Raw genomic sequence first — 14,617 nt, forward strand, 5'->3', positions numbered from 1 at the left:
CACCTTTTGTGAATGTATGTTTGTGTTAATAGAGGGAAAGGGTGAGAGAATTTATGAGCTATGCTATTTTTGCCTACTAATTAATTTTACTATAGGCAATGGGATGGTTATAATTTTTTTTTTTCCAATATAAGGTTGGGGGTCTTTTAATATTTGTATCTATTTGGAGCATCAATTTAATGAATTCATTCTATTCACATTTTTTAATGTGGGTCCTAGTGTGAATTTTCTATTATAACAATGGTCTTGTGTAAATTTTTTTTTATAAAAAAAAATTCATTTAAAGGTTTGTATGCATTTTTTTTATTCAAGACATTAATTAATTAAAGTAATAATTTAAATCTTTTGCATATTAGATACGACACTATCCATTACATTACACTCTAAAATTTTATGATGAAAGTAGGTATTAGTACAATATGCGGCGACCTAATTTATTTTTTTAGACAAAGTTGATCATATTCTTTAATTTTTAATATCAGTAAAGATTTTATGCCAATTTTTTTACTTATTTTTTAAAGTTGAAGCTTTCTTTTCGCCTTATCTACATATATACATATATATAACCACAAAAAATAAAAACACAAATGGAGGGAATCCTAGGTTTTGTGTTTTGATTTGCTTGAACATTTTTGTTTTCTTCCCCCAATTCTATAATTATTTCAAAAAAAAAAAAATCTTAAGCCCAAAAAGAAAAATCTGATATTTCAGTAGAGGTTTCAACTTTGAAGCATCCAAGAATAAATTTAAAAAAAATGAGTAGGTAAAGCAAACCCTGGTGCTGTTCTCGGGTTGTGAATAAGAATTTATCCCTGGGAGTCTTAGGTCCCCATGAAATTGGCAGTCGGAGCTTTTATGCTGCTCTGCTTCATTGACTCATCACTGCTCATTTCTCGTGAAGCTCTACGTTAAGAGAATTTCCCACATTACACCTCCTTTTTCCCAACTCTCTGCTCCCTTTAGTCCTTTCACTCTCTCTCTCTCTGAGACACTACAGTGAAAATGAAAACATCTGTTCCGTGAAAGCTGTACCAAAGCACAGTACACTCTTTCACCACTTCTCTTTCGTTCCCAGATATTATAATTCTGCTGCTTCTGCAATCAATGCTTTAATTTCTTTTTGCAATCATACCATGAACCCTTCTTCTACAGACTACAATGGAGTCCTTATCTGTGTTCGTTTGAGCTAGTTTGGCTATCTGTGCTCTTCCTTCAATATGGGTTTTTAGATTTTACTGATAAAATCTTTGATGGGTATTGATTTTTTTCATCCTGAAATGCTTCACTTTCGAGAAATCTGAAGTGGGTCTTCTTCAAAAGGTGAGAAAACGATTTGAGGCCTTTTCTCGGTCGAACACCCCCCCCCCCCATTGGCTTTCCCTAGAAGCTCTGAACCAGTGTGAAAGAATTAGCATTGGAGTTGGTGGCATCTGCAGTAATTCGTTTAATCTCCGTTCTGGGATTTTCCCGGAAAGAAAATTTGGTGTTCGGTGTGCAATCTCTAAGAACTTTTTTGAATACAGCCCCCAAGATGGCATCCTTATGCTTCTTGTCTCTGTTGCTAGTTGGGTTTCTGTCGAGGTCTCAGCTTGTGGATGCTCAGCTTCTCCATGATGAGACCACATTGTTAACCATTAAAAAAGAGCTTGGAGTTTCTGTGTGGGGAGTTAATAATGCAGATTACTGTTCTTGGGCCGGCATTATTTGCAGCTGGAACCAGTCATTCGTGGAAAAGCTTGATCTCTCTCGTCGTGATCTCAGAGGTAATGTCTCTCTTATTTCTGAGCTCAGAGCTTTGAAGTGGCTTGATCTTTCTTCTAATAAATTTCAAGGATCAATTCCTTCTTCTTTTGGGAACTTATCTGAGCTTGAGTTTCTTGATTTATCTTCAAACATGTTTGGAAACACGATTCCAAGGGAGTTGGGTAGGCTTGGAAACCTTCAATCATTGAACATTTCTAATAATTTGCTTGTAGGAGAGATACCTGATGAACTTCAGAGCCTAGAAAAATTGGAGGAATTCCAAATTTCCGGTAACAGGTTGAGTGGGTCTATTCCAATTTGGGTGGGCAATTTGACTAGTCTGAGAGTTTTTACGGCCTATGAGAATGAATTGGAGGGTAAAATTCCGGACAATCTAGGCTCGGTTTCGGGGCTTCAGTTGCTGAATCTCCATTCAAACGAGCTTGAAGGATCCATACCCAGAAGTATTTTTGCTCTGGGGAAGTTGGAAACTTTGATTCTCACCAAGAACAAACTAACTGGGAATTTTCCCGAATTGGTTGGAAACTGCAAGGGCCTTTCGAGTATTCGAATTGGGTACAACAACCTCATTGGAGTCATTCCTAAGGCAATTGGGAATGTGAGTAGCCTTACTTACTTTGAGGCTGACAACAACAATCTGTCAGGAGAGATTGTCTCGGAATTTGCTCAGTGTTTGAATCTCACCCTCCTAAATTTAGCCTCAAATGGGTTTACTGGAGTAATTCCTCCAGACCTTGGTGAGCTTATGAATCTGCAGGAATTGATTCTATCTGGTAATAGTCTGTTTGGAGATATTCCAAAATCGATTATCAGGTGCAGGAGTCTCAACAAGCTGGATCTAAGCAACAACCGATTCAATGGGACTATACCAGAAGATATTTGCAACATGTCAAGATTGCAGTATCTCCTGTTGGGTCAGAACTCGATAAGAGGTGAGATACCACATGAGATTGGGAACTGTGTAAAATTGCTTGAATTGCATATGGGTAGTAACTATCTGATTGGAAGCATCCCTCCTGAGATCGGTCACATAAAAAACTTGCAGATAGCCTTAAATTTTAGTTTCAATCATCTCCATGGAACATTGCCCCCTGAGCTAGGTAGACTCGACAAGCTTGTTTCTTTGGATGTCTCAAATAATCAGCTCTCTGGGAATATCCCGCCTGAACTTAGGGGCATGCTGAGTTTAATAGAGGTTAATTTCTCCAACAATCTGTTCACCGGCCCAGTGCCTACTTTTGTACCATTCCAGAAGAGTCCAAATTCAAGCTTCTTCGGGAACAAAGGATTGTGCGGAGAGCCACTGAGCTTGTTGTGTCCAAATCCAGGTGGTTCAGACCGTGGTTATCATCACAAAGTTTCCTACAGGATCATTTTAGCTGTTATTGGTTCTGGTTTGGCAGTTTTTGTCTCGGTAACTATTGTTGTTATGCTATTTATGATGAGGGAGAGGCAAGAAAAGGCTTCTAAAGCTGCAGGAGTTGCTGATGAAGGCACTAATAATCGGCCATTGATAATTGCTGGTAATGTCTTTGTAGAGAATCTCAAACAAGCGATAGATTATGATGCTGTTGTTAAAGCAACTTTGAAGGATTCAAATAAGCTCAGCAGTGGGACTTTCAGCACTGTTTACAAGGCAGTTATGCCTTCAGGGCTGACTTTATCAGCCAAGAGACTGAAATCCATGGACAAGACTATTATTCATCACCAAAACAAGATGATTAGGGAGCTTGAAAGGCTGAGCAAATTGTGTCATGATAATCTAATGAGACCTGTTGGATTTGTAGTCTATGAAGATGTTGTTCTTTTGCTTCATCATCACTTGCCTAATGGGACACTATTTGAGTTTCTTCATGATTCTATCAAGCAACCTGATTATGAACCTGACTGGCCCACAAGACTTTCCATTGCCATTGGAGTAGCAGAAGGCTTGGCTTTCCTTCATCACGTGGCGGTTATCCACCTTGATATCTCTTCTGGGAATGTACTTCTAGATTCTGATTTCAACCCGTTGGTTGGAGAGATTGAGATTTCGAAGCTCTTAGATCCGTCCAAAGGCACTGCTAGTATCAGCGCTGTTGCAGGCTCATTTGGTTATATTCCTCCAGGTGCTGAACTGTTCCGATTCTGTGACATTATAGAACCTTATGCTGCAGACTTATGTGACCATGGAAATCTAATTACTATGACTGAAATTGTTTTATTTAGGGCTCACTGATTCTTTTCACTTGTTCCACCTACTTACATATTTTTTCTCCTGTTTTTAATTGATCAGAATATGCATATACCATGCAAGTTACTGCACCAGGAAATGTTTACAGCTATGGGGTTGTTTTGCTTGAGATCCTTACAACCCGCCTTCCAGTTGATGAAGCCTTTGGTGAAGGGATAGATTTGGTGAAGTGGGTTCACGGCGCTCCAGCAAGAGGGGAAACCCCAGAACAGATCCTTGATGCGAGGCTTAGCACGGTCTCCTTCAACTGGAGAAAGGACATGCTCGCAGCTCTGAAGGTTGCCCTACTTTGCACAGACAGCACACCTGCCAAGCGGCCCAAAATGAAGAAAGTGGTGGAAATGCTTCAAGAAATAAAGCAGAACTGATTAATAGTAGTCATTTGGGTTTTCCATGCTTCTGAATCCATGGGATAAAGAATTCGGTATGTTTGAAGTTCTCTTCCTTCAGGAAATGGATATAAATTATGTATATTTCAACACATCTTAATCAGAAAACGACATTCCTGAAGGACAAGATGGTGAGCCCATATATGCTGGTTCGGGTGGATTTGTGTTGTCCGATTATCCACTTGTTTTGTATCACAGGTTTTATTAGAAATGGCGACTTGTTGTAATCCTCATATTGGAAATGAAATTGAGTTGGTAGGTTACTGCAGGAAAGATCCTCAAATATAAGGGGATTATCCTCAAGTTTTTGGGATGTATTTATGCCTGCAACTGTATTATTGAGATTTCTAGTCTAGGGAAACAAGCATGTGGATCTGCATGTATAAGCTTTTTGACCTCCATTACATAACTAATGAATTCCCATGTCTACCATGATGGAAGAACTCCCTACCACCCTATATCTATATATGTTGTGGACGTCAAAGGTTCTAACCTAGATTCAAGACATAAACACTACTGTTATGTTCTCTGAGAAGTGTTCAAAGACAAACATTTGAGCTAGCATAAAATATAAATAAAAATCCAACACAGAACTGGATTTGTTGCAGAGAATGCCTTGAAATGATGTTCTATTCGATCATGTGCTCCCAAGTTTTCAGCTAATTGCAAGCAGCATATTGATTTCCACTGACATTTGCACTATATTTCTAGACTGATTCTTGAAAGGATCTAAACAGCAATTCCAAATGCTGGTTATTGATATCCTGCTGCTCCCAGAGAGTGAATAAAATCCATTCGTCGTTCAATGAAAATTAAGCTTATTGGTAATTCAAGGGACTTGCCGGAGATGTTTGGTTACTTCCATGCAAGGCCAAGTGATAATGTCAAAAGGCCTGCCTATTTTGGATGGGAGACAGACATAAGGGCCTAACTGTTGCTTTAGGTAGGTACGGAATGTATTGTCAAAATATGATTCCATAATATTTAGTTTGTTCAAATAAAAGATGCTAGTCAATTAAAAGGATCTTTTGATCAATCTAGAGATTATTTGGATTCCATTAATGATGAGAATTTGAAATATCACACATTAATCAATCAAAGGAAAATTCAACAACTAAAAAAAGATGGATTCTTTAAGATCTTTCCTTTCTTCAAATGAAACAAATGAAAATAAAATCAAACGACTCAGAAATGCCATTTTCGAGAATTCATTAATAATAAAAAGAAAAACATAAATAGGGCTTATTATAGGATGTATAATGCATTACAGGCGAATGATCATCATACTTCACTCAAATTATTCTCCTTCACCTCTTAGAAAGAAAGGAACTTTTTTTTCCCCATTAATAGGTTAAATTGTAGTAGCCACAAGCTACAGATTGCATAATTCCAAGTGAGATAGCTGATGAAAATATGACATCTGAAGGAGGAAATGAGTTGTCGTACTATAGAATTAAGCCTTAATTTTTTTTTAATTGAGGATGTGACGTAATTATAAAGATGGTGTATTGATTGCTTAATCGAATTTGAAGTCAGATTCCCAAGCCACCCCCGACCCCACCCCACCCGTCCCCACCACCTCTCTCTCTCTCTCTCTCTCTCTCTCTCTCTCTCTGCGAAACCTTTCTCCAAAACTTTTATACTTTTAAGTTTTTGTAGGCATCCATTTCTCATCAAGCATGATAACTTGAACAGGTAGGTCATTTTGGCAGATTTATATTTTTGTATAAAGAAAAATGAATGCAAGACATAAAATCCTCCATTGTGCACCATACTGTTGTGTATTAATCAGTTCCTTGGAAATTCCAGGAGAACAAAATATGACTAAAGTACATTAATGGCACCCTTTCAATAATAGAGATAACTGGTTACAGGCTCCCACTTGAATTACATGAATGCTTCTGAAAGATAATCAAATGAGAACTTTCATTAAGATTCACTAAGAGATGGAACAAAAGATTTGTACATCAGGCCAAACCTACTGAATCTGACAGGGAAAAAAATATACATAAATTAGTAAAACGTGAAATGCTCACAAAATTTCTTTCTAAAAGAATAAAGTCAGCAACAATTAAGAAGCTGCATCCACAAAATCCTCCGACCTGTAATTTATCGCCTCATTCCTAAAAAGCAGTTTAAGATATGGAATAACATTAGGCAGCACAGGCAAGTCTGCAACGTTAATACTCATGAGGTCAAAAGCAATGCATGTTTTCTGCATGCCCTGCTCATCATCAAATGTGGGAATTTTTGGGTATCTTTGGCTGAAGTGGGTGAGAATGATGCGATACACAGCTGCAGAATCTCCAACTTCTATGGCTTCTGTAGTTGTGCTATGGTTTTTTGCTATAGCCTCATCCACCATGCAATCCTCGAAAGTTGCCTGCACATCAAGAACTAGACTGTCAGAAATGTGAGGTTTCCACTTTACATTTTACAGAAGAGAACTTGTAATCCTTGCTCCTTAGCATGGATGAAGAATTCTATAAATGAAACCAATATAAAAAGGATTATAAATAATACCTAAACTGCTATGACAAAACAATATAATTCCAATTCAGCCTTTAGGACATTCTTATTCTTTCTAATGCTAAACCTCCTTGGGTGATTCAGGCCATGCCTAGAGAACCCAATGCAACCATGCACATCCATTGATTCATGCTCAGTGAAAGCATGTTCTAGAATCTAAGCCTTAAATAGCTCCAGTAATATTACCAAAAGAAATTTTCATATTCATGTATTTGAATAAGGGGTATATGGGTACTTGCCTCATGAATAAGAATTGTTGCTCCTTGAGATGCTTCCATCAGTTCCTGACATGGTCTAGTGTCACCAGAATAAACAAGCTTCCACCCCGGTATCACTTTTCCAATGCTGTTGACTCTCTCTGCTGCTTTCAGGACAATGCCAAATGCCTCAGGGCAATGCACAACGGGGACACTAATCAGTCTCTCCAGCCCCGCATCATTGAGAATTTTCTTCAAGATCTCCAGTAATGGAAAAGCTGTACCGCTGCCAATTGGATAACTCAGTTTTAGTCTCTTGGACTCGGGACCCTCTGTATGCCTATTGTTCATATCCTCACCATTTATTGGGTTTCCTGGAAAGAACTGATATTTTTTGGTTGATCCAGGATCAACCCCAAAAGCATTCCATGAAGCTTCCACAGTGTTTCTACAATCAAGGAACTGCATATCAAGATCTTCAAGTATTTGGTATTTGCACAGAAATACTGCAAGCTGCATTGGCCCAATAACTAGTAAGGGTTCATGTGGCACTTCCTTCAACAAATCACGTCGCAGAGCAAGTATTCTTACTAAACCTGCGTGGTGATCAGCATGGATATGAGAAATCCATATGCATCTTAGATTTCGCACTGCATTGTCACCACCCTTCATGCCATATCTGTTCTCACAGTAGCATTAAAAGAATAAGAAAGATGATGATGATAATAATAATAATAATATAAATTAAATTTTTTTTTTTGGCATTACCGCCTTTTCAGTTGTGCCAGGGTTCCTTCTCCACAATCTAAGAGCAGACTTCCTTTGGAGAAGAGATTAATATAGACTGAACTAACATTCCGATATTTTGAGGGCTGGGAGGAGCCTGTCCCCAGAAAAACTATCTCCAAGTCATCTCTCCGTATATTTTCCAGACAACTAGGGATGGTATTCCCATCCAGCATTGGTTCTTCAATCATAACTATAGTATCTTGCAAGCCAGTTATACACTCATTTGTTTCCCCAGGCTTGTGCCAAAACTGGCTGACAAGTTGAGCTGCATCTGTAATGTCCGGAATCTCTGAGAGTAACTCAGCAATGATTTCTGAGGAGGCCATCGGACTTGGAACACTGGATTTGTCCAATCCAAGATTAGCATAAGGACGCAAAGTGAACTGTTCAACATATTAGACAGGAAACAGCATCACTATTTAAAAAACTATTGAATAAGTTAAGCACAATATAATTTCATACTATTAATAATTGTTGTTCTGACCATGATGCAGAACAACCCAAATAGCCAGGGTGCAAGAAATAAAAATACCAATCACTGTGAATTTAAACTGAAACTTCCAGTTACAATAAGGTTATGTTTGATTTGGGCAATGCCTATTCTTAGGAATCATAGTTATGATAGAAGAATTTGATAGTTTGCATTTAAAAATATGTTGTTATCATATGGCATATGACAATATTAAACTTTTATGAATCCTTAACAAGGAATAGACCAGGAATATTCCAAAATTTCACCATGGGAATGTATACATAGGCCTTAGGCTTTATATGTCACTAACTCACGGGCCCGTCCCAAGTGAATCCTTATCATTTGATATTTCAGGTCACTTTCTACGTCGGTAAAAGGATTTTATTTATTTTATTTTTTCTTATGATTTGCTACTTTTTCTCCATCTTGTACAGGTCTCTCATCAATTAGCACATATTTTGATTCCTCAGTCCCATGTATAAATTTTTCTTTTCCTTTAACCTTCTTGTACCTTTCGAAGAAGAATTTCTTCAATACCAAATTAAAGGCAAAGAAAAAATAGTAGTAACCAAGCAAAGATCATGGTATTATCAAACCCTTGGATTATGAGATTTTATCTTATGTATGAAAAATCTGATATTATGGTTTCACAAAGAAAGTATGGTACTGAACCACGAAGAAAAAAAACACATTTATGAGGCAAAGATGAAAAATAATTAAGGTATTTGCACCCTTATATTTACTAAGACAGAATACACACCATTACAACTTCAGAAACATTAGAGATAGACAGTGTTTTAGATTAGATGTGGTAGAGGTTCCTCCAGTGCAATTGAAAGAGGGGGAAAAGGCATCAAAGAAGATATTAACCGAAAAATCAAAATACTGTGGCTTGAAAAGACGCAGTGCAACTTCAGAGTTATGCGATCATAACATCCCCTCTAAGCTGACGGGTAAATTATATAAGACTAAGTACAGCAATGCCTTCTGCCCCATAAAAGGTGTGCTTTGCAAGTTAAGAAAGGCAAGGAGCAATGTCCTATAAATAAGTGCCACTGAGATGAGAATGTTCAGATGGACAGATGAAAATTTTAAAGGATAAAAACAGAAGACAAAATAAGGAGTGCATTACTGTGAAGGTGGAGGTGGCACCAATTGAGGATAAGTTAGGAAGGATCATCTATGATGGTTGGCCACCTTTATCAGAGACCTACGGATGCTCCACACAGAAGAGTGATTTGATTCAAGGGTGGCACGAGTAAAGAAGGGAAGTAAGACTTGAGCTGAAGAGGTAAATTATGACTGATTATTACAGCAGCTAGCAAAAGTTTGACCCTAAACACAACGAAATGTCGTTTCTTATGGGAGGCCCAGGGTGGGAAAAAGGGCCAAGAAGGGGAAGGGGGAACACAATCCATGCAATCAACCACAACTAGTTTGCAACTGAGCTATAGACGAGTTGGTTTCAGCACAAATACAAGTTTTTCTACCTTCAGGAGATTTTCAGCAAATATGCTTTGACAAGGCTTCAAAACAGGACCCTGCAAAAGCAAAAAGAATCAACTCCTCAGTTGCCGCACAACATTTTCACCAGTAAGTATCTACGCCCAAGATTCCACAACATCTCTTAAGATGTCAAATCAAACCTCATTTGAAGTAATAATGGAGCCCAGTGTGACATTATTATGATTCTGCACAGACCAAAAAGCAGGAGTTGGAAAGAATTGAGGACACAAATAATTAAGACGTGCTGCTACTCTTGTACTGGATTTAAGAATTGGAACGTCCACATGCTTCCTGCAAACAGCATGAATGCCCAATGGGTATCACCAAGTATATAGGCAAAAAAACACCATTCAAAGAAGTGTCAAGGAAAGTTAACTAACATTGCATGTCCAGCCATAATATGTTGGGCTGAACCAAACTTTTTCATCCATTTCTCATAGTTGGGACTGCTTACAACAGAAGCTGGACTTAAATGAATGACACAATTCACAGTCTTGGTGTTCTCTGGCGAATAATCTGAATAATAATCATTAAGAGATTGCATGGATAATAGCTCTTGAGCATGAGAAACTGTCGGGCAGTCGACTATAATAACAATAGGGCCAGGAACAGGAGGATCCATTACATCAATGGGATGAACCTAAACAACAAGGCAAACAAATCCATATTTTAAAGCATAGTAATGAACTTTAGAAAAAACAAAAAGCACTGGAAAACCCAAAAGATTTCCATTGTTACATTGGTTTTGAAACTCACCATGATGTCTAGGCAATCAGACTTAACCGAAGCTCCTTTTTGCAGTTCTCCATACTTTTTCTTAACTGTTAGACCAAGAGCCTCGGCTTTTTCTTTATAAAATTTCCCCATAACTTTGTGCAATTCACAAACATATATCATGGATATATCACTGGGCTTGACATCATATCCTTGCAGACAACTTGGTTGTAATGGAATTAATGATATGTTGACAACCTGATTTTCAATACAAGTAATGGAGCTATTTGCGTGAATGGCATCATGTGGGACAAATGACTTCACTGCTTCGACCAATAGCTTGAGATTCGGTGGACCCCATATGTTGACCTTGAGAACAAGACAGATTGCATTTTTTAACAATAAATTGCTAATCCTCATATATACATTCATGTGCGCTTACACACACATGCCTGTGCACATATAAGGAAAAAAGTGGGATAGTTGCAGTCAATTTAATACTCACAGACATTCCTTCTCCCATTCCAGCCAAGGTCAGAAGCAAGCCTGAGCAGTAAAATAAAAACTTACAATTCAGAAGCTGTAATAATTGCATGAACAATCAAAATATTACAGGAGCATACCAAAATTGATTTCGAGACATTATCTCACAACTTACCAAACTTATATGTGCTTACAACTTATAAGAAAAGAAAATATATGACTGCAACATCATAGGCTATTTCTTGATAGTCAAAGCACAAACCTGGAAGTCCACCTGCAGTCTCTGAGCAGGCACGAGTGAGACATATGTGATCTATCTGTAAAATGATCCATATCATTGATAGCTTACCACAAGAAAGAAAACAAAGAAATTATAAAAGAACATATTGACACTAAAATATAGCTCATACCTTTGATAGCTTAATCTTATGCTCTGCGCAGAATCTTTGTAATCCCTGTAATGCAAGTTGCACAATAAGGGAACTTTTTATATGGAAAAAAGAAGGCATTATATTTTCAATGGGTGTTCACAGAATTTCATTAGACATGTGTCTAAGCAATATATAGAACCATCATATATTGAGATTATTTAGTCATTTTCTGCTACATAACTGAAACAGAAAGACTGAGATGAATGGATCCTTTAAACTCAACTGAGCCTCAACTCCATACCAGTTGAGGTGCAAGCTCAATAATGTTCATCCATTATGCATTATCTAGGGCCATATTTTCTGTGATATGTTTGGAAAATTAATTTTTTTCTTATATATATATATATTTCATGAATGACTGGGCATTGCATGATCTCTGAAGGCTAGCAAGAGTGCACTCACATGGCCATGTGCATTATAGGTATAATTAATATGAAATTGATTCACACCATGCTTATTACTATGTTACTTCAACTTGTCTAAGACCCTTATTACTATGTTACTTCAAGCTGTCTAAGACCATGCTTATTACTATGTTACTTCAACCTTGTCTAAAGTTCCCTTAAAAAAAATATCATCCTTTTTTTATCTTATCTACCATAATTATGCTATTTTCACTCAATAACTGTTCTGAATCTTCTGATGATGATATCATGTTTTATTTATTGTTGATCCCTCATTTACTGCTGTTAAGGTCCTACAACTCAATTAGCTTCAAAAATCCTAGAGTTGTATCATTAAGAGGCCAACTTTACATACTTCCAGGATATAAAAATGTTGAGAGAATGAAATTCATTTGAATAAACTAGGCAAACTGCGAGCAAGGGAGAGAGGCAAAAAGGATCAAGATATAAATTGATAGACCATGATATTACCATTCTAAACTTTAACATCCCCTCAAATTCTTATTTCTGTGTTTCCCCACGCATTAAACAAAAAAAAAAAAATGCAAAGCTCAGTAGTTAAATCCAGGAAGAACTACGCAAGTCAATTTACATGTAACGACCAACTAAAGAATAACTACACATTCCTAATGTTAATGCCACCCAAGGATTACCTCTCCTGCATTAAATATAAATCTGTATTCGTCAAAGAATAGAAGAACTGAAGGCAATGTATCGTGAGTATCCATTCCAGTCCCCAAAATCTGAAATAAATAGGAAAATCCAATATCACTAATTAGTAACATAAATCATTCACATTAAAACAGCACATGACTCTAAGAACTAAAAGCTGAATAAACCAAAAATCTGACATTCCCATGCAACCTGTGCTTCAGTGCAATCCTTATTTGTAGAAGGATGACTAGCAAAATACATGGCAGATTTGAAAGTTGAACTTTAACCCAAACCCAACTCCCAAAAAAAAAAAAAAAAAAAATTCCTCACAGCCCACATTCATATACCCCATATATGTACAAACTATATATGAAAGAGATTCACTGTACCACTGTAGTAGATTTTTCTGCTTCTTTACCTTTCTTTCTAAAAGAATTAATTCATGTATATCAGTAAGGAGTATTCCTTTGTCATTAATAACATAATAGAATTCCATAATGCTAGTGGATTAATTGTCCACACATCCCAGACTGGGGTTGCCTGAAGTGCCTCAACTCAGATTGTGACTGAGAGAGTATGATTGAAATTATGAGTCTTTAAGCTTAAAGGAGTAGCCACTAATCTGTTATTTTACCCAAGGTGTGACTGACAGATCACCTAATTTGATTTTCTCAGTCACTAAGCAAAATCTAAGTCAGGGACCAGTTGTCTTGGCTTGAGTAACCAGAGTAGGGTTCAAGAGAGAAAAAAATATCAGCCTCCCCTACACAAAACCACCTCTAGTTTTGACCAAAAAAAAAAAAACCTAGAGCATGGAGTTAAATCAAGATTCACTACGCATGGTTGTTGTTTTGAGACACATTCATGAACATTAATGGTAAGACACAACTTTTTAAAGACTTGTTGAAAATTACCTGCACATAGGCAGGGGTATTGCGGTTGCTGCGATCATTCCGCTGTAACTTCTTCTTGGGCTTGCCGGCGTCGCCGCGGCGCTCCATTCCCTCAGCCCTTGCTTCGCTAAAGTTATAAGTCTGGGTGGCTTTTACCATTGTTACCTTTGACTCCGTCTCTGCTGCCGCTGTTACGGATGGGAGAAGAATCAAGAATAAGTTTGGAACGAATGGATTCAGATATAGTCGTAGCATCAGTAATTAAACCTCAGTCGTTAGAACAAAAATCTCATTGATTGATTAGCAAATAAATTCAAAGAACCGACAAGAAAAAAATAGAGTGAATGAGAAAAGATAAGGGTTAAAAACTGAAGTTGGCAGAGAGAAGAAGAAGAATAAGAAGACTAAGAAGAAGAGTACCGCTTGGTGCCGTTGCCGACAACGGCGATACGCGGTCTCCGGCGGCGGAGGTCTAGGTAACTCTGGTGATCATTGGCGCGAGGCTATTGAAATTGCCAAGGATGCCGAATGCGGGAAGGAAACCCAGACGAGTTGAGTTGTGTCTGGGTCGGGCTGGGTGTTGCTGTAGTCCGTGGACCGTGGCCCTGGATTGCGAGGAGCAGTTTTTTGGGTAGAGCCATGTAGCAGCAGGCCCATGTCTGTAGCCCGAGTGTCATTTATAAAAGACGGGTTACGCAATGAAAAGATAAAATAACAATAATAATAATCATCATCATCATCATCACCATCATCATCATAATATAACTTTAAAGAATGGGAAGAAAAATATTTGTAAATCTTTTTTTTTTACTTTTTAATAAAGAAATAAAAAATAAAATAAAATTATGACAAATCAATATAAAAATTATAATTATATAAATCATTATTAATTGTTTTTTATTTTTAAATTTAAACATTATTTTTAATAATATTTAATATAAAAAAATATAAAATATTTATTGATGTAAAGAGAGCCTTACTCAAGATGACATACTAAAAAAGAAAAAAAAAATAAAGGGTGGTTCAATAGATTGTGAATCATCTACTCATTCAAAGAAAATGATTGAAATCTTTTATTATATTGTTTATCAATCTTTGTGTGTGCTCTTGGAATATGGTGAGAAAGGTATAAGCATTAGCCCGGGAAATAAAAAATTAG

The 14,617-nt window shown here is 37.2% G+C and overlaps 2 protein-coding genes across 4 annotated transcripts; one reads left to right on the forward strand and one right to left on the reverse strand.

Moving 5' to 3' along the window:
- Positions 1–794: 794 nt before the first annotated feature.
- Positions 795–4,852, forward strand: LOC131167347 (leucine-rich repeat receptor-like tyrosine-protein kinase PXC3). Of its 2 annotated transcripts, XM_058126126.1 has the most exons (3): positions 795–1,763; positions 1,977–3,872; positions 4,040–4,852. In XM_058126126.1, the coding sequence occupies exons 1-3, from the start codon at positions 1,532–1,534 to the stop codon at positions 4,363–4,365; spliced, it is 2,454 nt and encodes an 817-aa protein (XP_057982109.1). In that variant the 5' UTR covers positions 795–1,531; the 3' UTR covers positions 4,366–4,852. The 2 variants fall into 2 exon arrangements, with proteins under 2 accessions (XP_057982109.1, XP_057982108.1); XM_058126125.1 differs by having other exon boundaries at positions 795–3,872.
- Positions 4,853–6,196: 1,344 nt separating this feature from the next.
- LOC131167348 (tRNAse Z TRZ4, mitochondrial-like) lies at positions 6,197–14,034 on the reverse strand. Of its 2 annotated transcripts, none has more exons than XM_058126127.1 (13): positions 13,879–14,034; positions 13,480–13,646; positions 12,565–12,654; positions 11,487–11,531; positions 11,339–11,393; positions 11,099–11,139; positions 10,636–10,962; positions 10,260–10,519; positions 10,020–10,170; positions 9,864–9,914; positions 7,881–8,284; positions 7,155–7,791; positions 6,197–6,769 (listed from the first exon to the last, which is right to left on the reverse strand). In XM_058126127.1, exons 2-13 carry the CDS (start codon positions 13,615–13,617, stop codon positions 6,458–6,460), a joined length of 2,511 nt encoding a protein of 836 aa, XP_057982110.1. In that variant the 5' UTR covers positions 13,618–13,646; positions 13,879–14,034; the 3' UTR covers positions 6,197–6,457. The 2 variants fall into 2 exon arrangements, with proteins under 2 accessions (XP_057982110.1, XP_057982112.1); XM_058126129.1 differs by having other exon boundaries at positions 7,151–7,791.
- Between the last annotated feature and the right edge of the window lie 583 nt (positions 14,035–14,617).

This window comes from Malania oleifera, chromosome 11, assembly GCF_029873635.1.
Source record: "Malania oleifera isolate guangnan ecotype guangnan chromosome 11, ASM2987363v1, whole genome shotgun sequence".
In the NCBI taxonomy this organism is placed as follows: Eukaryota; Viridiplantae; Streptophyta; class Magnoliopsida; order Santalales; family Ximeniaceae; genus Malania; species Malania oleifera.